General features: G+C 35.8%; 1 protein-coding gene across 1 annotated transcript in view; it reads right to left on the bottom strand.

The window, feature by feature from the left end:
* Positions 1 to 1,842: 1,842 nt before the first annotated feature.
* Cdc40 (cell division cycle 40) overlaps positions 1,843 to 27,706 on the bottom strand; it is a 40,781-nt gene continuing 14,917 nt past the window's right edge. Inside the window, exons 3-15 of the mRNA XM_005377882.2 lie at positions 25,144 to 25,273; positions 21,927 to 22,010; positions 20,304 to 20,443; positions 19,819 to 19,915; positions 18,013 to 18,152; positions 17,113 to 17,187; positions 15,021 to 15,066; positions 12,662 to 12,763; positions 11,142 to 11,257; positions 10,761 to 10,894; positions 5,483 to 5,559; positions 3,729 to 3,873; positions 1,843 to 2,653 (exon numbers count right to left, since the gene is read on the bottom strand). Coding sequence (XP_005377939.1) covers positions 2,476 to 2,653; positions 3,729 to 3,873; positions 5,483 to 5,559; positions 10,761 to 10,894; positions 11,142 to 11,257; positions 12,662 to 12,763; positions 15,021 to 15,066; positions 17,113 to 17,187; positions 18,013 to 18,152; positions 19,819 to 19,915; positions 20,304 to 20,443; positions 21,927 to 22,010; positions 25,144 to 25,273 — 1,464 coding nt within the window. The 3' untranslated portion in view covers positions 1,843 to 2,475. The remainder of the gene's footprint in view (positions 2,654 to 3,728; positions 3,874 to 5,482; positions 5,560 to 10,760; positions 10,895 to 11,141; positions 11,258 to 12,661; positions 12,764 to 15,020; positions 15,067 to 17,112; positions 17,188 to 18,012; positions 18,153 to 19,818; positions 19,916 to 20,303; positions 20,444 to 21,926; positions 22,011 to 25,143; positions 25,274 to 27,706) is intronic.

Genomic DNA, 27,706 nt, shown 5'->3' with positions numbered 1-27,706 from the left:
TCAAGAACCGCTCTATATGTTTCTACTTAGAAATTGATGTTTCTCCCTAGTCTTTAAAACTGGCTCCTTAGTTAGCACAAAATATTTTCAACTGTGCTTCAATATTTAACTATTCATTCAAATAAATTTTTCACTAAAGCATCACTTTCATTCTAACTTTGACGAAAAGGCTGCGGTCAGGAAGAGGAACCGCATGGTCACTACTGAAAACCAGCAGCAGTTAAGATCTTGAGAACATTTATGCTGGGGAAAGCTGTGCTCATTTGTGTACTCTAAAATGGGGTGTAACCGTGACTCAGTATACCGCTAAATGCCCTGCATGTACTGCCTTGTACTTTATCATTTAATCAGAATAACCCCATTAATATATGAAATATACCACACCCACCTCTAAAACTTCACTTGTTTCCATATGACCCATTTAAGTCTACAAATGGCTTAGTGTGTGGTGTGTCAATATATTTAAGACTTAAAGGGAAATTAATGATAAACATGTCAATGCTTTCTACAAAAAATGCTTTATTCAAAAATAGGATATTTAAAAGAGAAAACTTTTATATACAGATACTTAGTTTAGAAACAGTCAAAAACACAAATAAATCCAGATTTAGAAATTATGACTTGCGACATAAACAATACTGGTAAACAACAGTTTAGATGTATGATTCTTTTTGTCCCACCACATTTTAATAGTTCACATTTGTTAAGCTAGTGGTTAGAACTGAAGAAAGGCCTTAAGTTTTTCCTCTTAGCTGCCACACTTCCTGGCTATCGATACAAAGAAATGGCAGCAGCTAGGCAGCATGCTTCTATTTCTTTGGATGCATGTGTGTCAAAAAGTACACCTCTATTTTTATTTCCTGCTTTTGTTTTCTTTAAAATTTATTTATATGTGGAGCGGGACATGGTCATATTTATCAACTCTTCCACTTCCCTTTCTGTAGTACTGGGGATGAAACCCAGGGCAGTAGCAGTGAACTATGTCCCCAGCCTTTCTACAGATTTTGCTAAGTTGCCCAGGCTGGCTCAAATTTGTGATCCTCCTGTCTCTGCTCCCCAGAATGCTGGGAAAATAAGGCGTGTGCCACTGTGCTTGTTTGACCAGGATTTAAATTATAACTTAAAAATGGAAGCTTTCTGAAGACAAGGAGCATGCACTCCTGTGATAGAACAAGGCGTGGGGCTTAATGCTCAGAGATGACCAATGTTCAACATAATTTTGCTTCCCAAGTTAGCACTCTGAGCAACTCTCAACCAGTTGTTTTGTAGCAGGGTACTGATATATTTCAACCACATTCAAACACTAGTAAGAGTTCATAAAACAGGAGAAGTAACTTGTCAAACTGAAGTGCTATGAGCTACTATAATCAAGAGGCCATCTTGATTTTATAATATGAAACTTTTAATGTGTTTTTTAAAAATCAGAGTCACTGCTTTCCAAATTGGGAAACCCTACTCATCTTGTATCAATTTTTTCCAGATTTGGAAAGAAATACTTTTTTTCTAATCTTAAAAATTCTGCTGTATGTGTTTGTACTCAAAACCAGTGTAACTTTAAAAACATGAGTTCAAAGAAATTGTAAGTTGGCACTTTGGACGATGCTTTCATACCCTGTCTTCTATGAGGAGGGCTGTGGGAGCAACACTGCTGAAGCGATGACCCGGGACGCCGCTTTCTTCTCGTGTAGCCAGGTCCTCGCTGACAGTGAGCATAAACATAATGCAAAGCCCTGGCTCATTCTCTTGAGTTCCATCTTCAAAAGTAATGTAATTCTCTGCTTAAATATGTAGGGCCTGTGTATACTGACCAGGAAGGAAGTTAAGGAAAGAACTTTGGACTGATTTTTATTTTATGTTGTTTAATGATTAGAGGAATGGTGTAGTAAAGGTTACTGATTTGCAAATAAAAATATACAACACATGTCATAAAAAAGAGTGGAACTCATGAAAGCCAAAGATTTAGATCTCGACCCACTGAATGTAATGGGAACAGGAACTGTAGGTGGTTCTATGCTTTCAAATATGCATTAGATTACATCATCTTTGTTCTTTATTGCCCTCCCGACTGAACAGGTAGGTAAGTACAGCGTACCTTCCTGCGTCATTAATTACATTATTTCCTAGAGGATCCTGAATCTAGTAGTGATTCTTTCTTGAAACCAAAAAAAGAATCTTTTGGTAATGCATAGGGATTAAGTCTAAACTGCCTGCCAACAATAACTACTTATCAAATAGAAAGTCAATGGTTATTCATTGTATAAATAACATCCAGAAAGAGCAAAATGAAATTGCCAGTGACATTATAGGAGGCAAATTTACAAAGCTTTTTTTCAAACAATCAGCCAACTTCATAAGGCCATATAAGGAAAACATTATCTATAAATCAAATTGTCATTCAACACATTTAATAATTAAATATAGTTAAATATGACATTGGATCAAAAATGATCCTAGAAAGTTTAAGGACTAAACTCATTAATCCCACAATTTAATGAGACCATCCCAGCCACATGTGATGACCTTAGATGTTTCATGAGGGTGCCACACTGCACCTATACACACTTTGTCATGAGCTTTAAATCGACTATAGAGTTTTGTGGTCTTCCAGTCCCAAATGTTTAATTTTCCATTTCCATCTCCTGAAATCACATAGCTGCCAAAAGAAAGAAAGTAAATTATTCAAAGCACTGCTAAATGATAAAGTGGATCAAGAACAGTGACAGGGGGCCTGGGGATTTAGCTCAGCGGCAAAAGCGCCTGCCTGGCAAGCGCAAGGTCGTGAGTTCGGTTCCCGGTACCGGAGAAAAACCAAAAAAAAAAAAAAAGAACAGTGACAGGTTTTCTCTTCACTTTAACATAAAAGAAATGAATGAGTGTATACAACACTCAAAATAATAAGGTAGAACATGAAATAGTTTATAATATGAGCTTCTACAAAATAACTTACCAATGAACTATGTATCTTAGAAAATTATTGTTAATTGGGAAGACTGGAATCCCAGGGGCCACAATAAATGTCTCCCAATCAGTCTCTGAACAGTCATAGAGTGTCCCTGAATCAATTTTAATACAGCCAGTGGGACACATTTTACTGTGGTGACCTGTACCTTCATAATTATTCTTTGAATACATCTATGTCTGAATCAGAATAGGAGTGTAAGGTCCAGTTGCCAGGCTAAACATACAAATTTATAGGGATTTCTGATTTCTTCTACTTATATATTTTAACTAAGAATGGGGGAATGAAAGGATTCTATTTTTAGCAAGACTATATACCTCACAAATACAGTGTGACCTAGAAATATTCAAAAGGTAGATTTCAGTTTTCAACATAAACAAGCTGTAGTAAAATCATTAACTGTCAATACTGTGATATGAAATTAAGTCTTCTAGTATTTATTCAATCATAGCACTGGAGTGATCACAGTACTCCTAGCCTTGCTGAGAAAAGAGAAACTAAGGCATCGGTGATATGGACAGGGATTTACCAGCTGATAAAGGGCACAGACCTAACTAACAAGAGGAGATATGTTGGAGTAAAAACCTAAAGGAAAGCAAAATGTAATTTTTATAACTTGTTCTTGCTTTTACTGGCATTTTGACATACTATGCAATTTTCATATAATTATATATGTGAAAGTGACTTGTAAAGTGTTATTTGTACAACAATAACTTCTATCCTGTTGTCATATCTGAATATGAGAACAGATCAGAAGATTTAAACTTACCTCATGTCTGGTGAAAAGTCCACTTGACAAGCATAGCCGGCTACCATATGGCCCTTAAAAATTTTTTTCTTATTCAGTCTGAATCTGTTCTGTGCTCCAAAAATTAAGATTTGGTTATCCATTGATTGGCATGCTAGCCATTTACCTGTACATTCAATAAAGGAGACGTGAGAGAGACTGAAAAATTAAAAAAACTATTTTAAGTATGTTCACTGTCATTATTCTTTTGCTTCCAAATACCTTCTAATACTAGGAAGTAAATTTAATATGCTGCCTGTGAAGTGTTACAAACAATGTGACTGGCAAGACTTCTTTTATATAGGGCAATGGATTCTACCCTTGTAACCCTATTCTCAGTGAGCACTCTTTGTATAAAAACTTCTTTCTTTAAAAAAATACACAAATCCCAAGTTTAGTGTTAAGAGAACTAAAAGGTTGGGAGGTAAAATTAATTTGTAGTAAGTTTAGTCAACAGAACTATGGGAAGAAAGACCCCTATCTGTGGTGACTGAAATAAAGACTAACTCTGGTGAGAAAACATAGGATTATCAAATAAAAGTGAACCAAAAAAAGATATGATTAATGAATTATAGTAATTGTTTTTGAAAGGGCGTGTTGCTTTTATCTACCCAGAATACATCAAAGCCCCTAGACTGCAGTATTTACTTGTATTCCACATACTCGTTAACTCTGTCTGAGCAAGTAAAAGGCTTTATCCAAGACAGGCACAATATCTGAAACAGGAGTTTAATAAAATTTCATGAAATGTACATTCCAGTGACAAGAGGATGCAACACAGTACTTATCCAAGCAGGATTCCGTTTGGCTGCTCTTAAGAATGATGGGCATTTGATAACTGTCTCCAGTCTGCCTGTGCAGATGCCCAGGTGGAGAATCAAGCTCTTCCTTGCTACCTCATCACTGTTTGACACATATGGTCGCTCTGGGTGTTAACGGTAGGTACACAGATGATGTTCCCCAAACCACAGATCCTCTCCTTTAATGCCCTATGAAGAGCTCTAATTATATTGGTATACTGTCAGTATGTCTGCAGCACAAGAAAACTGTACTTAAAAGGCAGTGGATTATTAAATAGGAAACAGTACTAAAAGGACTTATCTTTTTTACTTTTGCTGTGATCTCTTACAGTGAATTGCCAGGGTATTCTCGTTACGCATAATCATACCAAAATTTCCCAGCCCCTTGGAAAAGCTTCTTAAATGATTTATTGAACTTGATTTGTTGGAAGCAGAATTATTAAAACAAAAACAAATATCTGATTGTCAGAATGAAATTCTTAGATGCTCAGGCAATGTTAGCTGTAAATCATTATTTTTTTTTCAAAATGAGAGCGGATGAGGTGTCTCACATATGAAAAGCAGTCATTATCTCTAAACTAAAAAGATTTCCTTCTATAAGTATGGCAGTAGGCTGGGGATATAGCTCAGTGGCACAGCGCCTGCCTGGCAAGTGCAAGGTCCTGAATTTGATTCCCAGTACCGAAAAAGCAAAACGAAACGAACATTTAGGGGCCGGGGGTATAGCTCAGCAGCTTAAGCGCTTGCCTGACAAGCCTGAGGTAATGAGTTTGATTCTTGGTACCAAAAAAAAAAAAAAAAAAAGAGTAGATTTCCGCTGTAAGTATGGCAGTGTGCAACCCTTCATAAAGGGGGATGACCACAGTTTTTAATGAGTGTAACAATTACAACAAGTCTTAGAAGCTCATTAAGAACACATTCCATGTACCAACTCACCATTTGGAGACAAAGTCACTGCAGGCATTGAGTGCATACTAGGTTCGGCTATATACTTGAAATCCACAGGGATATCCCTAAAAATTTAAAATAGTACATCAGAACAAGTAATCTTAGAAAGGACTTTTAGAAGAATTATCTCTGAAGCAAAGAACAGTATTTAAATAAAAGCTCTTAAAATCATACACTTACTCAATGACTCAAGTTCATCTTTCTTTACGGTATAGTACTCCACTGTGTGTAAATACCATTTTTTTTTATCTATTCATCTGTTGATGGACATAGAGGCAACTTTCAAGATTTAGTTATTATGAGTTGTGCTGCCATAAACATAGGTATACATGTATGTCTTCAACTCTTTGGGAAGACACCTAAAAGGCCAAGAGCTGGGTCAAATGGAATTTCTATTTTTAGTTTTATGAGGAATCTCTATACTCGTTTCCATAGTGGTAATTAGTTTACATTCCCACCAACAATGTAAAAGGATTCTTTTTTCCTCACAGCCCACCCCAGCCTTTGTTATTATTTGATTTCTTGATGACAGCCACCCTTTCTGAGGTAAGATGGACTCTCAGTGTTGTTTTCATTTGCATTTCTCTAATGGCCAGAGATGCTGAACATATTTTTATGTATTTATTATCATTTTTACTTGTTCTGCGAAGTGCCTATTCATTTCATTTGTCCACATGTACTAATAAAAACTTAAAAAACTGTACCATAGTGGGCAGAAGCAAGTCACTGGAACAAGCCTAGGGGAAACATTATTCTACATGCTAATCAACCCTAACACATTACTCTGTGAGCAGCTGAGAATGCTAAAAAGCCCTTGATAGCAGGCAGAGCTGTAGGGATCTATCAGCTAACGGGTTTAATGTATCTTGAAATAGTGACCAAGGACACAAAGATTAGGTGCTTGGTACCTAGACTATTTTTGGTTTACATGTAAAGCATTTAAACATGTGGTGCAGGAGAGAAAGCATTAAAAACAAACAAACTCATGTGAGTAATATAAAAGATTAAACAAAAACAACAAAAATGCAAAACTAGTCACTTAAATTTAGAACCCTCAAAAATTTGAAGCACATTTTTATTCTTAAATTCTGCATTATAAAAATTTAGTAATTCTGAAAGGAATTTTGATCTTATTGCTTCTCCTGAGACTAGCAATGTTTTTTACAGAGGGATGTGTGGGAAATGTAATCTGAGGAATGGTGGAATATGAAGGAGCAATTTCAATTTCAAGCTATAGTTCAAATTCCAATCATGTCATTAAGTAGAAAACAGTAATCATTTGCTTCATGCAGGAATTTTCTCTGTCCATGTATTCAACCATCCAGAAGAGGGAACAAATAACTAGATAAAACTTCTATCAAGGTCTTGGTTAGAAGAAAATCATTTCACATATAACCAGAGAAATAACAACATTTGTCAGATCACCAACCCTTTACGCTCTAAAACAGCAGTAAGAACCGACATTCACAATGACCCAAATCTACTAAAAAAAGCTTCAATGTAAAAAAGCTTCATGTTTTTTGCTCTTCATATGTATTGTTAGTGGGCTAATATTTTTATAATATGGAATGAAACACAAGAGCATTTTTTAAATTAACCACAGTGCAGGTTCATAGTAATCAATGTTGTACTAAACATGAACAAAAATTCACATGAACCCTTACTTGAAGGAATCTTGGTATAACAAGCTCTAGAACAAGAACTGAGTCTGAATTATCCCATGGATTTCATTTTTTCTAGTAAAAATGTCTGTTAGGCATATAGTAGTTTAATAAACAACACTATATTCTAATTAGATATTGTAATTCAATGTAATAAACTAGAAACAATAGAAATGAAATCATAAAAGAAATTAACAAAGGTGTATGCTGTTTTAAAATGAAAAAAAAAACAGTAATATTTATCAGCCTGTGTAAAATTTCATTATAATATTATTTTACTAAAAAAATTATCTTTGGGAGAAAACATGTCTACATTTCATGCATTTAGCAATTAAAATACCACAGTTGCTGAATATCTAATATAACCTCCAACTCTCCTTCAAAACTACACAATTGTCTTAGTTTGTACTGTACAATCTGTTTAAGAAAGCCAAGTTTCCTTAGGTTTGTTTTCTTAGATCACTGCCAGTCAAAGTAGGTACAGAGCATGTAAGTTTGGTAAACACCATTCATCTGGAGGCCCCTGTGCTGATAATTTTCCTGCAGGAGGGTCAGCTTTCACTTTGAGGTGGTTAGGGCCTCCCCTCTACACAAGCTGCCAGGATCACTTGTATTTTGGGAGATACTGAGATGGTTCTCCTTCCTACTTCCCTTTGTAGAAAAACTGATCCTTACATTTATTGCTTTTTCACTAATCAAACCAGATAGAAGTTACCTTTCCAGTGCCCTCACTCACCTAAGTATCCAGCAACAGTCAAGAACTCAAGTTTTGGAATCACTTGACCTGAGTTTGAATTCTGACCCTTTTGTGAATGTATAATCTTAGACAAATTACTTAAATCTATTTAGTACCCTTATATAAAAAATGAGAATAACTCATAAAACTTTTGCACAGTAAGCAAACAGTTCATGTAAAAATGCTCAGCATATATTGGCAAATATAAAGCACTTCAGAAATGTAATGTCATTAGTGATTGCAACAGCTGTGATGGTTGACTGAGTGCATCAACTTGAGTAAGAGAGGCGCAACTAAATTGGCTCAGCCATCCCACATCCCAGTGGGAAGACCCACTCGAGGGCAGCTTGTCTCCTGGATGGTATAAAAGGGAAATGAAGAAGGACAGATTGTCTTCTGTTTCTTTGGAGGAGCTCCAGTCTTCACCTTCACCATGGATGTCATCCTCTGGTCCAGCACAGACTCTTCAGCTTCCAGTGCAGATCCTTCAGCCTTAAAGCAAGGACTCTTCACCTTTCCATCACAGACCCATGGGCGCTTTGACGCGGACTCACACGGGGCCCTGCAATGAGCTCCAGGCCTTTGACAGGATCTTCGGTCTCCAGCGTGCAGACACCCTCTGTGCTCTCCCACACCTCACTCCGTGGGTAAGCACTGCAAGCCAATCTTGTAGATTCTGGTACATGTGTGTATCTTGTGCTATATCTATGTCTCTAGTAAACACTGATATAATAGGGATGACTTCTAACAATAAGGGTACAGGGAAATCTAAAGGGTATCATGATTTGTAACAAAACAGTATTATGACCTTTTAGGAGTACCAAGACCTGAGAAAGGCATTTTGCTTTAAAGCATTTTGCTGGCCAATGTTCTACTTTATTTTGTTTTTTTGTTTTTTTTTCTCCGGTACCGGGAACTGAACTCACGACCTTGCGCTTGCCAGGCAGGCGCTTTTGCCACTGAGCTAAATCCCCAGCCCCATCAATGTTCTACTTTAGAAAATGCAAGCATTCTTAATCTCTATAACTGGTACGTAATTTAAATACCAACTTACTTTACATGATTCTACATTTTAAAATGGAGCTAAAATACCATCTGAAGGTAAAAACAGCTGTATGTTTGAGTATAATCAAACTGTTAATATATATAAAACAAAACATGTATACATATGTTTAAGAAAATACTGTGCAAATCATCTAAGACGGTTTATATAAAACATATTTTTCATATCAGGGTCTCTGTATGAAAACATTTTGAAACAAGAAAGGTTTCAGTTATAAGGCAGTTCTCAAACTGTAAATCTTTAGGATGATACTACACAAAGTATGATCAAATGTTTGATCACACTTTGGTTTGGTAAATGTTTAAGCTAAAAAATTTATTACAGTAAGACACACTGTCATTGATTTCCCCCCCATGACCACCCTCCTCACTTAAATATACTATCCCATCGTTTTTGCCACTTTCTGAAGCAGTTGTGGAAGTTCTCTTTCATGAGTGTCTCTAGTTGCACTGTCATGGCTACCCCAATGTCCTGAATTGACTCAAATGTTTATGCCAATTTCTGTCAAATAAACATTAAGCTGTGTCTTTATCCACTTTCTTGAATGGATGTGGCACTGTGTGACTTCTGGTTTTCTTCCCCAAAGTCAAAAGGACCATGAAATGTACACATTCTGAATCAATTCAGGACACTCAGGCAGCTGTAACAGCACAACTAAAAACACTCACAAAAGAGGACTTCCACAACTGCTTCAGAAAGTGGCAAGAATGATGACGTAAGTGTGTTCAGTGAGAGGGGAAATATTTTGAGAGGGATTAACAGCAAATGTCTTTTACTACAATATATTTTTTAAAAATTTAAACATTTACTGTATTTTGGAACACATCTCATGTATGAAGACTACATATAAAGCCCTGTTAACTCTAATAGTTGGGAGTAATCTGAAGGTGTGGTGGTAGTGTAAGTGTAGGCGTAAGTACAGTTAAATTACATTAAATCTTTGATTATCTAAAGTTTCCTGACAATGGTGAGGACCTGCTCAGCTCCCCAAAGGGATTTGGTTTGAGGAGGAAACCATTGGCTATGGCTCCAGGCTGCCCACTTTTTCCTAAAGCATAACAACTTCTGGGGGTGGTATGAAGTACATTCTAGTCCTTGCAAGGCTATAATCACAGGAGAGCTGTGCTTCATAACTGAATATAAACACAAGCTGGGTTTGAACCACACATTTATTTCAACAAAAAGATCGTGTCTTTGCAACTAAATTATAGAACATGATCTATGATACTTAATGAAACTAGCTTTAGTATTTCTTGATTTTATAAAAATGATTCTTTTCCTCTAAAAACGTAATTCACCAATATATTCTGATTGTATTCTATAAGCAAAACATTTGTACAGATGTGTTGATATGGGGCAACTTTAAGTAATGAATAATCAGAAAACAGACATAAAAAAATGAAACATCAGGTTTTTCTTGGGGTTTGTTCTGAGGCTGGGACCTTATGCTCAATCTTGATATAGCATAAAGCATAACTCGCAGTCTGCTTGCTGGTCATTTTGCAAAGATGAATAAGACATAAAGAATGTAAGATACCATAATACAGTATCTATCATCATGGTAAGAAAAGCATCTCAAAATGAACATCCTCTGAAAAGATTATCTAAGACCATGAAGGGTGGTCTGCTTCAATTTTTATTTCCAAATTGTGGTTACTTAAATAATTAAAAACAATTTAATTGGCTAGCGAGGTTCACAGTCCCAAAAATATTCAAATGGTTTCATATTATCAGCCTGTGTCTTTAGCTACAAATTTTTAATTTCTTGCTCTACACAAAGCACATTTTCTACTGAGGGAAACTTACCATTCCCAAACTCTTAGGCTTTTATCATCAGATGTACTCACAAATCTCCTGTTCTCATCAACAAAAACAATGGTGTTGACAGCTCCCAAATGTCGATCATATTCCTGAACAATTTCTCCACTTCGAATGTCCCACTGCACAGCAAACAAGAAGACGAAAAGACAAAAGTGGAGTGGGTTTATGAAAGCCAATGAAGATGTACTTCTGGAAAGTAGAGGGAAAAGATCTCGAACATTTTTATGAATTGATTGTTTTCTACTATGTATAGAACATTAGGAATCCCTAAAAGTAACAAACATTAAATGAGTTAACATTCTGTACTCCATTCCCCGTTATAACACAAAGCTCAGGAATCTTAATAAATAATGCAAAAAGATTTACTTGCACAATCTTTTTATCAGACATCCCAGCCACAAAGAGATTCTGTTTATCTTCATCAGGATTGAATTTGACACAATAGGGTACTTTTCGGTTTGTGAATCTTGATATACACTGTCCTAAAAACAAAGGTTCAAATTAAACAAAAATAAATTTGACCATTTAGGGATGACAGTGGCCTTAACATCTAGTAGTCATTTGTTTAATAAAATTGAGGAGAGCATATTACTTACTTTTTACTGTAAACTACATTGTTTCTTTTCACATATTTTTAATGATTAAAAATAATTTTTCAAAAGTTAATCTGTAGTACCAAAAGTTGAATAGGTAATTATAATTTCATTCATACAGAGGGACATTTGAAATAATAAAAAAGAATAAATTACTGGTACAAGCCTCACAAGGAACTCTCAGATATTATACTGAGTGAAAGGACCAAGAAACAAAAGAGAAAATACAGTATGATTCCATCTGTAAGAAGTCCCAATGAGGCAAAATGAACCAACCCAGAATGAGAGTTGCCACTGTGGTCACTGGGGACAGACTGGAAAAGGGTATAAGAAACCCATACTGAGCGACTGAAATGTTCTAGACTTTGATCTTGTGATATTTAAAACAAGTTTAGACATATGTTTATAAAAAAAAGACTGCTGAATATTTAAGCATATATATATATATAGTATATATATACTAAAGTAAAAAGTATTATTACATATATATTTTGATTTTTAAAAGACCCTGCTAGTGGGGGGGGGGCACCTCTCAACCTTGGCTCTATATAAAATAATACTGTCCACAGCTTGGACCAACCACGTAAGGACCTCTGGTGGTGGGACCTACATCTTAGTGATTCTCAGGCTCTTCAAATGGTAACAGTGTGTAGTCAAAACTGAGTGGTCACTAAAGAGGTGAAAACACAAGCTTTGACATTGGAGACCCTGGTCTGCACTCTGTCTGTGGGGCAATGGAAAAGTTACCTTTATGCCTCAGTTTCTTCACCTATTATGTAATGATGGTACTTAACTTATAGGAATATATTAAGATTGAATGACATATGCATGTAAATGCTTAGCATAATGCCAGCCAGGTAAACATTAGCTACCTGTATTTTCATTACTCTTAAAATTCAGTATGATAAAAAATGGTTTTTCTGATAAAATAAAGTTATACTAGCCACAAAATACTGATGGAATCAATGTGGTGGCAAATATGTAAAACCAACTGGCCCATGAGAGTTTAGACTTACATTTTAATCAATTTGAACAATTTAATTCTGCTCATCAGACATTGTGCTTCTATTAGGTACAGTATATTTGCTTTATCAACTCATGTTGTAGGGACAGTTTCACAGTGAAAGTTGCTGACATAGCTGAGTTTCAATTCTATAAAGACATTTTGTGATATTAGTTGAGAAGCAATGGGTTAGAGCAGGTACTGTTTTGCCACAAAAAACCACTCATACTGTTCAAATATAAGTGCTAACTTGGAAGACAAAGATGTACTACGTATTAGTGCACTCTTACCTGTCTCAGTGTCCCAGAGTTTAAGATATCTATCATAGGCTGCGCTGAGAAACTGGGTTCCTGCAGTGTTAAAACAGATGTCCCTAACAGCTTTACTGTGACCTAAAGGTAGAGCCAACAGAAACAGCAGTGAGATCAAGTACTGCACTTTCATAAAGGTCCTAAAGAGAAACAGCATTAAAGAATGGTTTCAAGGGAAGCTTAAGTCACGATCATTGGAACCACATCTTTTAATTTTCTGTTTCACAGTCTGTTATGCGTGGGTTGTGGAGAGTGGGTGGTTCTCTCCCTTTAAGAAGCTCCTCAGGTGATTTTGATGCATGTTTCAGTAACAATCAAGAGAAAAGGTCTAATTTTAAAAAATCCTGTTCTGTAAATGTCTTACTAAGGAGTACAGACAAGTGATGACTAAACAGCCAGGAATTTATAGAAACATAATAGATGAATTATTTCTAATGAGCAATGATGAGATTTACTCTCAGAGTGATCACCAGGCTGGAAGTGAAAACAAAATGACTTAAAACTTAAGTTCAGGAAACTGTAGCCCTTGTTCAATAATTATTTTTGTGATCACATCATCAACCTTCACAGAAACTGATTCAGAATCTCAGGGACTATGTCTTTTGAAAATAATCTTAGTGGTTTTTTTTTGGTCTTTTTGAGACAGGGTCTCACTATGCCATTCAGGCTGGTCTTGAACTCACTTTGTAGCCCAGGCTGGCCTAGAACTTGCAATGATTCTCCTGCCTCAGCTTCCCGAGTGCTGGGATTATAGGCGTGTGATACCACACCTGGCAATATTAACTTTTAAGGTGATATTTTGACAATAGATTAATTTTAAGATACTGATGATGCTCTCATTTGGAAATCTTTCTTTTTTTTTTTTTTGTTTTTCTCCAGTACCGGCAACAGAACTCACGACCTTGCACTTGCCAGGCAGGCACTTTGCCGCTGAGCTAAATCCCCAGCCCCTCATTTGGAAATCTATCTTGCCAGACCAATCAACTCTTTTGAATGTTAGAAATGCAAACAAAAGCAGAAAGTTTCCCCACTTGCCACCACCCCCACTACAAAATGTGGGTGGCACAAACTGTTGACCACATGCAGCATGAACCACCACTGCAGCCGCCACCAAACTCTGGTAAGGCTGCATGTGCTGTGGCAATGAGGCATTCCTCCCACAGTGTGGGTCCTGCAGAGCTGCCACTGTCCTCTGAGGAAGAGAATTCCAACTGTCCACTGAAAAGTGGTCTGCTGTCTTGGAGGCAGATGGGGACCAAACCCATTCTATCTGATGAAGACAATTTGTTCCTCGGACACAGCCTTCCATGTGTCTTCCTTCAGGCTGCAGAACATCTTGGATAGTATTTACTCAGGCGTAGGCCCTAAAGTCTTAATGCACAGCTGAACAGACTCCCACTTTAATCTAAAAACAGCGCCACTATGACTTACAGAATTTCACTGTGGTGCAGTTAAATTTGGAGAACTAGCCTTCACGTGAAATGACAAAGGCAGTAAACCTTTCTCATATGTCACACAGCTGACTTCCCTTTGGCCCCCTTCTTTGAGTTGTCTCATTCTGATCATTTTATGCCTCAGCTGCCAACTCCTAACCTTGCTGAAAAGCTCAAAGTCTGGCTGTTGTCACTGGAAATTTTCACGTCCGTATCCCACTGGCAGCTCAGATGCAATGGTCTAAACCTCATTATCCTTTCATGTTCTGTCCCTTGGTGGATGCCACCATGCTCTTCTGGCCACTTGGGTCATTCCAGAGTCCTACTTTTCACCATTCACCACTCATCACTAAATCCCACTGACTGCACTCTTAATAGTTCTTTCCTTCTTTATCTCTGTTGCTTTGGTTCAGGTTCTTGTGGCTTCTATTCCAAACAATGAAATAATTGTGCAATTCATTTTTTTTCTTTCACGCTTGCTCTATCAAGGTATTCTCCAGATTGCCAGGTGGTCTTTGTAAACTTCCAATCATGCTACTTTGCTGAAAAAGCCGTTCAATGGCTCCTTGATGCCCATAGGATAAAGTCTAAATTATATGAATGACATACACGAGCCTCTGTCTTGCTCCCCTTCCACTACTTTCCTCCATTTTTGTCTCTTACCTGTATCCTGGCAATTCCGCATTATATTTATTCCCCCAAATCAGCATGCTTCCTCATACCACTTTTGCAGCTCTTATTTCCAAATTCTCTTTGTCCACCTGAGAAGACTTACTCCTTCTGTCAGGGTCAGCTCAAGTCTATAAACATTTTCCTTCATAGTAAAATTACTGTCTATAATGTCATCTTACTTTAGAAAGTCTTTCCAAACAGATTTATGGCCAAGGAAAAGAAAGAAGTATTACCAATAAACGTTCGTAGACAGCGCCGGTCTCCATAAACCTCCCATAGCTGAAGAAAAAAATAATGGAAACATTTAAAAATTTGTTTTGGTGCAGGGGCTTAAACCCAGGGCATCATGCATGCTAAGCAGTAATAGTCATGTGCTGGTGGGATGTGTGCGTATCTGTGTGTGTCCAGAAGAGCTACTTAATAAATGTTGCTTAGTCCTGTCAGTCTGTGTTTTACCTTCTGGAATACATACATATACCCACCCTTATAACTAAAGAGTTTTAGAAATTTTTACATCAAAAGTGATACAAAGATATTTGTATCAAAATATCAAGAGAACTATGGATGAAGTTAATCCAGGGGGGTTCATTTTCTTATTGTTCTTTTTCTATATTTTATATATTTTCTGTGCTAAAAGGTTCCTACTTTTATAACAGTATTAACTACCTTTAAAAGGAATTAAATGTTATTAAAACTGCCATGTGTATTAGTATTTTGATATTGAAAGGCTTTTGGGGGGAGTGTTTTTCTGAAGTAAATATTCTAGAAGCTGTATGAAAATAATGATCTAGACTAAAATAATGGGTTCATAATTCTAATCATTTCTAAAGTGGATGAATACAAAGCTTCAAAACTACCTTTATTCTTGCCTACTTCAAATCCAATCCTTCACAATGTCACTAGTGCTTGAAAATAGTATTTCCTGGCCGCCTACGGCCAACTGGATAAAGTCTCAGTTCCTGCAGCATGCCAGGCAAGGACCTGTGAGACCTGGTTCCTTGCCTAAGACTATAATCATTCTTTGTCTCTTAAATTTCATGCTCTGGCAACCACAAAACTGTTGTATTTTTCAGTGCAAACCATGCTGATTCATTCTATTCACTCTTCCCAAATTCTATTCCTCCTCTCTTTACTTAACCCTACTGAGGTATGCTTCCTTTTTTAAACCAGAATACCTACACCTGTCTCTGCCTCTATACTAATCATTTATGTCAGAATGACTGACATATGGGCAGGGATAGTATCTTAGTAATTTTTTATCTCCAGGCCCCTGTACCTAATAGGTACCTAACAATGTTTATAGCACTGAACTAAATTGAATCTATGCTTTTTTAGTTAAAGAGATGATCATAATATCAAGTAATATGGTTTGTATAAGGTGAAATGTAAAGAAAGTAAGAATTCTTTGCTAAAAACTTTAGAGACAAACTTTCTATTAGAGATAAATGTCTAAATGGCTATTCTCATCAAAAGAAGTTACCATTATATATCGTTAATATTCATGAATTATTTAAAAATGATAAAACTAATGATTCAACTTTCAAGCCATAAAAGCACTACAGTGCTGGTCACGAAGGCGTTGCAAATGATTTGAACACAGTGAAGACACAATAAGGATAGGAACTATCTTTTCAGATTTAAGCTTTTTTTTTTTTCAAAGCTTTCTACATACTCAAGGTGACATGCATGGTTTTTTAATTTTTTATAATCACACTAAAGAGCTCAGTAGAAGGCAGAGATGGAGTTTCCTGAGGCTGTAACAAGTGGGGGAAAGGACTCGGAGCGTTTCTGCTCCTCAAAATCTACTAATATTTGGAAGGAAAAGGATGAATTACTTTGCCTACTCTCAAAGAACGGGATTTTTATCATGGTCTCTCTCTATCTCCTATGATTCTGAAAAACAAATGAACTCAGTCACATACCCAAAACCTCTATAAAAAATGCATTATTAGTGATTAAGTATTTATGTGTCTAATGCCAAAGTGATAGGATTACATTCTCATCAGTTGTCCAAGCTTTAACGAGCCTCGCCAACTGGACAACAGAGCCATATTTGAATCTACAAGTCTGGAAAGCAGTTTAGCAATTCATAGGGCCTAAGAGAAAATAATCAGCCTTTCACTGCCTAACAAGGGCCGTGGATATAGCTCAGCGGCATAAGCACCTGCCTGGTAAGTGCAAGGTCCTAAGTTCGATTACCAGTACCCAAAAAAAAAAGCCCATTAATTGCCCAACAACCCCAAATTTATTTATAAATAACCGAACAGATTTAATCAAAGCAACAGCTTCACGGTACAGTCCTCTCCTTCTGTGACTGAAACTCACCTTGATTTTACAGTCCATGGAACAAGACAGCAATAAATGGCCAGAAAGAGGAAACAATCTTACTGCACTGACACCCTGTGAAAAAGTATCATAGTTATTAACCTGAAGGACTTAAAATAAAAGCTAGATATGAAGGAATAGAAAGAGAGTGTATTTTAAGCAACCTAATCTGCTATTTTTCCAAACATCATGGCCCAGAATAACTTTCATTAGTATTCCAAGGGAAAGGCATTGTTGACACTAAGCTCTTGAAGATTTTTTTTTAACCTTTAATATTGACTTCCTCACCCATGGCAGTCCAGAGTCAATCAAACTGCTAATGCCCCCACTCATTTTCCTTTCTTTTTTACATAATCCCTTTGCTCTTTGCAAAGAGCTAGAAATTAACAGTTAAAATAGTGCAGATGACAAAGAACATCAGTATTAAAAGTTTTGATGTTCCCTGTGTCTACATTAGTTTAAGTAGTACCGTGGATTATCGACCAGGAACACTACCTCTGGAATGTGATAATCCCAAGAACCAAACAACATCACTGAAGCTGAGCAAGAGACTAGATGCTAGCATCAGCCCACTGCTTGCTGACTTGGTGCCCAAGTGAAAGACTGTGGCAGCAACTTGTGGGTTAAGGATTGGGCTACAGCGAGGGGGCTGGACACTAACCCATGAATGCTGGTGTCAAGGCCAACCCAGGCGGCCCTGGAGACTGCTTGGTTAATCGTGACTGATACAAGAGGCCATCTCTAAAGCCTCGCACTGAAGTTACCTGTGATCTGACTTCCCTGTTCCGTCTTGACATCTCTGCATCTTTATCAGACATACCGTTCCCATCAATAGCTGGAACTTTACATTGGCTTCACTATTCCAACTTTACAGTAAGCAGAAACAACCAACTTGCTTACCTTCGTGTGTCCAGACCACACATGAATTTGTTTTTTGGGAAGATAACATTTTTCAGGTGGTATAGTGGACCGCAGATTAACACCAACGTCCTGAGGAATGTGAAGATAGGACCTGCCTTGATAGTCATACATTTCTTTAACTGAAACACAAACGAAAAAGAAAGCAATAAACAAATATAAGCATAGTCATGAAATCTGTATCTTAAAAATGCAAACAATTATTCATTCTTGGGGCTACTGTCCATACTAAGGCTTAGGTAGTAACATTCTGGTGATGGTGTCAAGATCGAGTTAGCTAAAATCTAGCTACCTGAAATACTTGCAATCATTTACAATCAGAGGTAGCATTTTGAAGTTCCTAAATACTCAGAGGATCAGACTTTTAAATAAGATAGGTTTTTTTTCACTCAGTCACACACCTTAGTGATATAACAAAACTTAGGGGGCTGGGGATTTAGCTCAGCGGCACAGAACCTGCCTGGCAAGCACAAGGTCGTGAGTTCGATTCCCGGTACTGGGAAAAAAAAAAAAACCCAAAAAGGAAAAACCTCACTGCAGCATAATTATAGTGCAGCAACGAAAGGTAACACTTGGTTCTTGTGAGTCACCAGTAAAGAAGCAGAAAAACAGGATAAGAAGTTAAAAAACAAGAAAACGTCCTTTCCCTAGTTTTCCACTTTTACTCCTTCCTAGTTCCTCTGCATTCCTCCTTTTCATGTCCCCTTTCTCTCATTCCTATCTGGTACTGGGACTGAAACCAGGGTCTTTACACTAACTATATCCTCCATGCACTTTTTATTTTGAGAAAGGGTCTAAGTTGTGAAACTGCTCCTAGTTGTGATCCTTCTGCCTCAGCCTCCCAGGGTGCCAGGATTACAGGGCTGTGTCATCAGGCCTGGATAAAAGCTACAGGTACAGATGTCATCAGGTACAGATGACATACTGCACAGAAAGCACTTAGCAGCACGCCTGGCACAGAGTGGGTGTGCAACGAAGAAGATTTTCTGTTACTGCTATTGTGGCTGTAAGCACCATAGCACTAAAACTCCTTGAACATAAAACTGGAGCTTGAGAACCAAATATAGCCTCATAGAATCAATATACCTGATCATGTACAGATACAAACTCCCTATAATGAATGTAATCATTATATATACCTAGATTGTACCAATAAACTTAAATAAACTTCAAAAAAAGAAAAGAATTGAAGGTCTGCAATAAGCCCATAAAAAAAAAAAGAATATGTAACACTATCATTGCTGAGTTATTCTTTACAGTTTTAGATAATTATTGTGTAATTTCCTAAGTGTGATTATTAATAAACAAGCACATTAAGTATTTTTTTTCTACAAGTCAAATAGGACAGTAGTAACCTTCAATCTACTCACATGAAAAACACAGTTTGTTCTTTTAAAATTTAATATAGTAATAGTATAAACTGTGATAATAACTGAGTATTTGGCTTTTGTTAAAAACAGTTAAGTGACAGGCACTATTAATATAACAAAAGACTCAATTTTATCTTAGGAAAGAACAGATTACAGACCATTCAAATTTCCTCTTTAATGACTTTTTAAAAACTCACTAACACTTCAAAAAGAATTATCTGTAGCTAACATTAATCATGCTGCTTTTTCTAGTACAAAGAAGAGTCTGCCATGGGACTTCTTTGGATACAAATTGTTGAACACAGTTATACTGAATACAATGAGTTTAAAGCATCTGATAGTAAGGGCCATTGGTATATAAGCAGAGAACAGTAAATATGAAATTCATAAACGTGAAAAAATATTAAAAATAGATTACCATGTAAGATTGTCTTCTCCTCCCCAGGTTTCTCATCTTCCTGTTTGCCTTTTTTCTGCCTCTTTGCTGTGATTTCATCCAATTCTTTTTGTTCTTCCTAAGAAAATGAAAGTGAATTTTAAAATGAATGTTTGAGCACCTCATCACTTCCAAAACTGGTTATGAAGTCTTTATGATGAGGTCTAATTTTTGTGGAGCAATAGCTACAAGTGTGTTTCCCAGACAACAAGTTCAAGAATTATTAAGGTGATTTTTACTAAAAATTGTTCAATATTCTAATTAAAAAGTATAGTATAAAATAAAGCAGAAAAAAGATAAATATCAATATTGTAAGAAAAAGAAATTTTATTGCATTTTCTCAATGAAGACAGAGAAATTTTGATGAGTCATTTGGTTCTCTAAGGAAATCCCAAGTTTATTAATATACACATACTTCAGAGACCTAGTGCTCACCTGAACTGAAGATGAAAAATATCAAAGCTTACCTCCGAAGGTTTGGCTACATCTTTTTCATCCACATATTTTGCCCATGGTCCCAAGAAACCATCAATATTAGATGCATCATTTTCTTTGAACTTTTTCCTCTTTTCTGTTTTCTTCTGGCCAGTTTCAAATACAGTTAAACCTATATTAAAGATAAGCTTAAAATGACAAATATATCTATGGTGAAAGAAAGGTGACTGTTTAAGTGACCAAAAACAAAGATAAAATCAACATGAATTTGCCCATACACCAAGCCATACTATACAGAAAGGTTTTCAATCTTCGGAGGGAGGAAGCATCACTGCATCACTATATCACTGCAAATTTTAGTATATTAAAAAAAGATTTGTGGGGGCTGGGGATTTAGCTCAGCGGCAAAGCGCCTGCCTGGCAAGCGCAAGGTCGTGAGTTCGGTTCCCGGTACCGGAGAAAAACCAAAAAAAAAAAAAAGATTTGTAATCCTACAATGACAGATAGCCTCTTCAGTGACTCAAAAACCCATGCCAGTGGACTTTCACCAGTTTTGAAAGAAACCCAGCAACTCAATATTGCTAAATATTGATGTAGTTATCTTTGAAACCAAGAATAAACTATAGTCATTTAAAAATGGAATTAAATTAAATTGCAGTAAATACTTACCTTTACTGCACAGGTAATTTAACATTATAAATTATACAAGATTTCACAAAAATCTTGAATTTCCACATAATCTGAGTCTAAACTTGACCTCTAAGATCATTAGTCTTTACAGTGAAAAGAAATAAGGAGGAAGTTTCTGAGTTTTGTTCTGGTCTAAAGGAGGTGATACCTCTGAATGGCCATTAAATAGGAAAAAAGAAGGTTTATGAAAGTCATGGTCAAAAATTAAGAATGTAGTTACATATACAAGTAGCTCACAGAAATCTAATTTAAAGGAAAAAGATCTATTTAATTCAAATCAGTTTCCTTTAGGCTTCATGTTATAACTGAAGCATGCTAAATTCTAATGTAACAAGCATCTAGCTCTTTCACAAAAGGCAGCTTGATCATCTATCTTAATAAGTGGAAGTCTTCCTGGGCAATTAGAACATTCTTTTTTAAAAATTACTTTTATAGGTAAGATTCCAATGGTCTGATAAGCTTTGTGACAGGTTAGCATAGAGTATGATGCTTTGTGTTATGATAATATGTATATAGTGAATATGAGCACAAACATTATTTCAGAACATATTCAAACTCATATTCAAATGACCCTTCAAAGACAACTTCCATAGATGCACAAAATTTTTCTGCTCTATTAAAAATTCAACTTGATATCTTGATGTGAAAGTAGAGAAAATCACTGCCAAAATTATATATACATTAAATTGTAATTTACTCAATGATTTCTACAGGGTTGGCTTTGTTGCCAAGTACTCCAGAGAGCTATGTATCTCTATTTTCATGACAAGACAGCACAGCTAGTGAGTAGCAAAAGCAAGTTCTAAATTCTAATAGTTCTAAACCATAATGCTCTAAACTGTATCACTCTATTGTCAATTTTTTAAAAAATAAAGGGCTCAATAAACTACTAGCTTTTTCTGTCTATTGCAAGACATTAATTTTAAGTAATTGTATGTATATATGAAATATTTAAAATAAATTACCTTGATTTTTTTCAGCTTCTTCTACAGAACCAATGTATTTAGCAGACACTTGATGATTATCTAATGAAGGATCCAATGCATAACCTATAGGAAATAAGTGCAAATTACTGATACCATTTTGCCATTTATAATTCAGTTTATTACTATACAAATATACCCACTTCACATTTTCCTCCTCAGGTGTCAAAAATAGCCTCTTTAAGAAATAATGTGGCCGAGTATATAGCTCAGTGGCACAAGTGCCTGCCTGGCAAGCACAAGGACCTGAGTTTGATTCCCGATAGCAAAAAAAAAAAAAAAAAAAAAAAAGGAATAATACTTCTTTCCTGAGCTCCATTTCTATTAACAACAATTAACCCAAATCTCAGGCTGGACCATGAACAACTTCAGCAGAAAAAGAAACATCTTATAGGCTGAATCCACCATGCTGACATTATATTACTAAGAGCCTTTCTGACCATGAAACCAAACTTTAGTTTCAAATATTCTAAAAGCTTAAAAAAATACATGTACATCATATAATAGGAAGTTTACAAGCTATTTCCTTATGCTTTTTGATAATGGATACTATTGGGCTTTATTAACATATAAACTATTAAAAAAGAAATAGTAAGAAAAATACATAAACTCTAGCTAATGTTTTAAAAATGCCATTTTCAATAAGGATAGTTTTCCTTCTAATCTTAATAAATTACTCTTTATTCATATTTCCTTGGTAAGAGAAGTAAGGACATCTACAAGCACATGAATACTATACTTCAATTGGCTATAGAGTACTTAGATACTTAGTACTCTAATGCAGTCTTAGTGGTCTAGGGAAACTTAAGGAAAGTCTATGTTAGTAAATTCAATTCAGTTTTTTATCAAGTAGATATATTTGGTATAATAAGTTTTCATAATCATCCTTATAAAAGAATGCTAGGTTGTTGATAAATCTATGGCGTATAACTCATGTATATTACAATAATGCAATACATAAAATGTACTAATCCATTTTTTAAAAAGAGCACATCCTAGAGGGTGTGTTAATATTTGAATATTTTTAGCTAAAGATTCAGGGGAGTTTCTTTTGGGGAACCAAAAAAAAGATTTGTCAGTGAAACATATTTTTAAAACAAGCCAAGGATGCAGGTGCTCAACTCACCCTTATGATATGCAAGAATAGAACCAACCACCTGGCTATTAGTTCATTTGCTCATACTTTTTTTCAGCATTAAAGTATGTTCTTAGCCAGAGGAGAGAGCTTGATGGCAGAAAAAGAGCTTTGGAGTAGAATCTCTGAAATCACAGGTTCAAATCCTATGAGTTATTTTAGCTTTCACTTCTTTGATGTACAGAATAGTGTTCTGTACATGATTTTTCTTAATGTGACTTTTATGAGGCTCATATAAAATTTAGTTCAACATGTCATGAGTTAAAAATTCCCAACTCAACTATGAAATCTTATCTAGAGTGTAAATTCTTTGAAAGGAGATTTATGTAAAATGGTGTTGTGTGGTATGTTTGGAAGAAGAGAGCAGGAAGGATGTCTTTGGTCCTTCTCAGCTCTGTGTAGGCAACCCATCCCAACTCATCTGGCCATAGTACTGTTCCTGAGGAAAGGAACTCACACTTTCCTCCTGTTCTGCATTCTCTGTGGCAAAAATCTTACTACCACTCTCGCCCACTCTACCGCAGGTAACTAGTACACAACATTACTTTCCTTTTATGAATAAGAGAAATCCTTAGTCATGTATCCTACCAGAAATCAGTCAGTGATAGAACAAGATCTAACTCTTACATTACAGACTTTCTGTCAAGCTAGTTTTCTACCCTTCTACTCACAAATAAATGAATATATCTCCACTGCAATTCTTAAACATGCTCATCTATCTTTTTAAGTTTATTTTCCATTTTACCTTTTCAATGGAGTTAATGCCTACTTTCTTCCTTTTGGTAGTTTTATGTGAAATGGCTACAATACCAATTTTGTTGCTATACCCTTAAGATTACCAGTAGTAATATTCTAAATAACAAACAATTTGCAAAGGGATATTGTTAATATGTGGAAAAATCTTCAGCCTCTTTGGTCCAGAAAAATCAAATTGAAATAAAGAAATATAACACTTCAATTATCAAATAAACAAAGGAAAAATAATCACATTTTTCTTTGTTAAAGAGAAAGAGAACTTTCATACATGAGGATGGTAGAATAATTTAGGAAAATTCTTTTGGAAAGCAATTTAATAATATATAACAAAAGCTTTAAAACATTTGTATTCTCTGGCTTACTTTTGGGAATTCAGGTAAGAAAGTAATAAAAACCTGTGAAGTCTTATGCATTAAAAAAAAATTCACTATCGCATCTCACCATTTTTTGTTGTTTGTTTGTTTTTTTTTTTGGTTTTTCTCCGGTACCGGGAACCAAACTCACGACCTTGCGCTTGCCAGGCAGGCGCTTTTGCCGCTGAGCTAAATCCCCAGCCCGCATCTCACCATTCTAAAAGGCGTTCTATTGCAGTATAATATATACATCACATTTTTAAATGTGCAAACTGGAACTAACTTGAAATCTAATGATACAAGAAATTCTCACATAAACTACGGCAACATTTTTAACATTAAAAAATATTAATACACAGTTTCTAATACTCAAGTTAAAGTTCATGTGAATAATGGCCATGGTGAGACTAAAGTAATTTATTTAAAATTCTATTCTCCACTTCTACAGAAGAGTGTAGAGAAAACTCAGAGGGACTGCAGAGATCATATGGAAAAGGCCCAAGTAACACGAGCAGAGGCCAGGAACTGGGGGAGAAAAGGGAAAACAGGGAACAACAGAAGTTATATACATTGTTGAGGGGTGAAGACTCCAGAGAAATACCAAACACATAGGAGCCAAAAACCAAAGTACAGAGTAAGTAAATGAGACTCTCTTCACTGATAAGAACTCTGCAGGTTGGCTCCACAATAAACTAAATGTATTACAGAATATAAATGTTCCAGAAGTTATTCCTGGGATTATAATAATGTTACATTAAAACATGAGTATAAAAATAGGATCAATGGTTGTTCTATATCCCAGCAGTGCTATCGCAGAGTTATATAAAGACACTTAAGTAAAACTGAATTCATGTCACCTCCTTAGTATATCTCATAAAGATGGCAAAGCGGCATGCAAAACTCATACTTCTAATAAGGCCTAACTTGAACTATTTAAGTCTTACCATAACCTTACCATATGTGACAAAAGTTCTCCTTTGCTGTTCAAACATGAAATCATTGATATGAGCTGGTTCAGCATATCCAGAAAGCATATTTCTAGGAGCAGCCATTTGCTGTGTTCTAAAGGGATTTTCTGGTCCAAACTGCAATATTATGAGAAAAAGAGCAAAGAAAAAAGGAAGGAAAATCGTAAGTTCTGACTATATAAAAGCCAGAATCAATTAAATTACTATATAGGGTATTTTCAATTCTAAATCAAGGGCTGATTAACCTACTTGGAAACACACTAGCTTCATATGGTGTAGTGCAATTGGATGATGCTGATTAACACTGCGTGTCCGTGCCTGGGACAGAAGAGCCCAGTTCACCAGAGAGCTAAGCAGCCACATGTAGCTGTTGGCTACCACATTCCCATCATTGAAAGATGTCCTATTTGACAGTGTTGCTCTGGATAAGTGAGAATTACTAGTTTTATTCTAAACAATGATATGGGGGAGTTTTGGTGATCTTTTATCAATAATGGCACTGCAGAGTAATTAAAAAAAAAAAAAGAAAGTATGTTTCTCCTGCACTAGATTATGAGTTCCTCAAAGGTAGAGACACAAAATCTATACTTACCACAGTGCCTGGCATAGAGAAAGCATTAATGAAGGAAAGATTAATCAGAATCCCAGCAGGGAAACAGGATAGGAAAACAGACAATGAAAATCAAATATTTGAAAAAAAAAAACCCTAGAAAAAGACATCACAAATGTAAATAAATTTTCCTACTTTGAAAAGTCACACTATGGAAGGCCATTATTATTTATTTATTCATAATGCTCTGAATTTCCAGAATGATTTTCCAAATACTATTTAACTTTGTGTAAAAATCCTGCTAAATTAGACATATTCTTCTCAAGTTACAAATGAAGTAAAAAGGCAAAGATGATGTCTTTCACTGATGGCCAAACATTTTATTAACTGGTAGAGTAGAGCTAGAACTCTAGACAAGCATGTCATCACATCATAATATTCTTTTTTTTTTTGGTTTTTCTCCGGTACCGGGAACCGAACTCATGACCTTGCACTTGCCAGGCAGGTACTTTGCCACTGAGCTAAATCCCCAGCCCCACATCATAATATTCTTTAAATTCACAATCATAGCTTCAAATTTGTGGAAAAAAAAAGGGTTGTGAACTAAAAAATGAACTTCCCACTTTGGATAGAGTGAATGAATGTAAAAGAGTATTTTTATATGAACTTGGGAAGACCCACTGTACTGATGAAATATTTTGACATCAGTACATCTCTGGTTATCATAATTATAAACCACCTTTCCTATGATACATTTATAGAGCCACAAATATAAATTATTTATCTTCCCTTAATCAGTAGGCTGTCTCTTCTGATCAGTTTTAGCTTAAAGTTCACTTTGTTTGCAAATAGGATAATTGTCCTTGTCTTTCTCCGGGGTCCTGTCACATGAAGTATTTTTTTTTTTTCATCTTTTGACTTTCGGGAAACAACCTGTTTTATAATAGCATCAAAAAAAAAAAAAAAAAAAAAACTTAGGAATCAAAGAAAGTAAAAGATCTATACACCAAAACTACAGTACTCTGAAAAAGGACACTGAAGAGAATAGCAGAAAATGAAAAGATATTCATTGCTCTTGGGTAGGAAGAACCAACACAGTGAAAATGGCCATACTTCCAAAATTGTTATACAGATTTAATGCAATCCCAATCAAAACACCATTAGCATACCTCACAAGACTAAAGAAAACAATCCTAAAATTCACTTGGAACCAGAAAAGACCTAGAATAGAAAAACAATTCTAGGCAACAAAGGCAAGGCAGTGGGCATCACAATCCCTGATTTGAAATTATACTATAGAGCTACTGTGATAGAGACAGCATGGTACTGGCAGAAAAACAGACTTGAGGATCAATGGAACAGATTAGAAGATGCAGAAACAACTACAAACACACTCAGCCACCTTACCTTTGACAATAGGGCCAAACATGGTCACTGGAAGAAGGATAGCCTCTTTAATAAGTGGTGCTGGAATAACTCGCTTTCCACATGTCAAAGACTAAAACTAGACCCATGTCTATCACCACGCACTAAACTAAAATCAAAGTGGATCAAAGATCCAAATATTAAAACAGAAACACTAAATCTACCAGAAGAGAGCATAAATAGAACTCTTGAAGACACAGGTATAGGCACAAAACCCAGAACGCATGGGAAATACTACAGAGAATCAACAACTGGTATCCCATCTTATTAAAATGCCTTTGCACAGCAAAAGAAATCTCCAACAGGGTACAAAGACAACCCAAAACTTTAGCCAGTGGTTTCTCAGACAAAGGACTATATATAGAACATATAAAGAACTGAAAAAAATCAAGACCACCAAATTTAAAGACCTCAAAATGGACATCTGAGATGAATAAACATTTCTCAGATGAAGTAGAAACAGCAAATAAATATACAAAAAGTGTTCAACATCACCAGCCATTTGCGAGATGCAAATTAAAACAATGCTGAGACTCCATCTCACACCATAAAGAATGGTTATTATCCAGAAATCA

Source organism: Chinchilla lanigera, unplaced genomic scaffold (assembly GCF_000276665.1).
Source record: "Chinchilla lanigera isolate Chin_1 unplaced genomic scaffold, ChiLan1.0 scaffold00010, whole genome shotgun sequence".
Classification (NCBI taxonomy): domain Eukaryota; kingdom Metazoa; phylum Chordata; class Mammalia; order Rodentia; family Chinchillidae; genus Chinchilla; species Chinchilla lanigera.
This window is presented reverse-complemented; position numbering and strand designations above follow the sequence as displayed.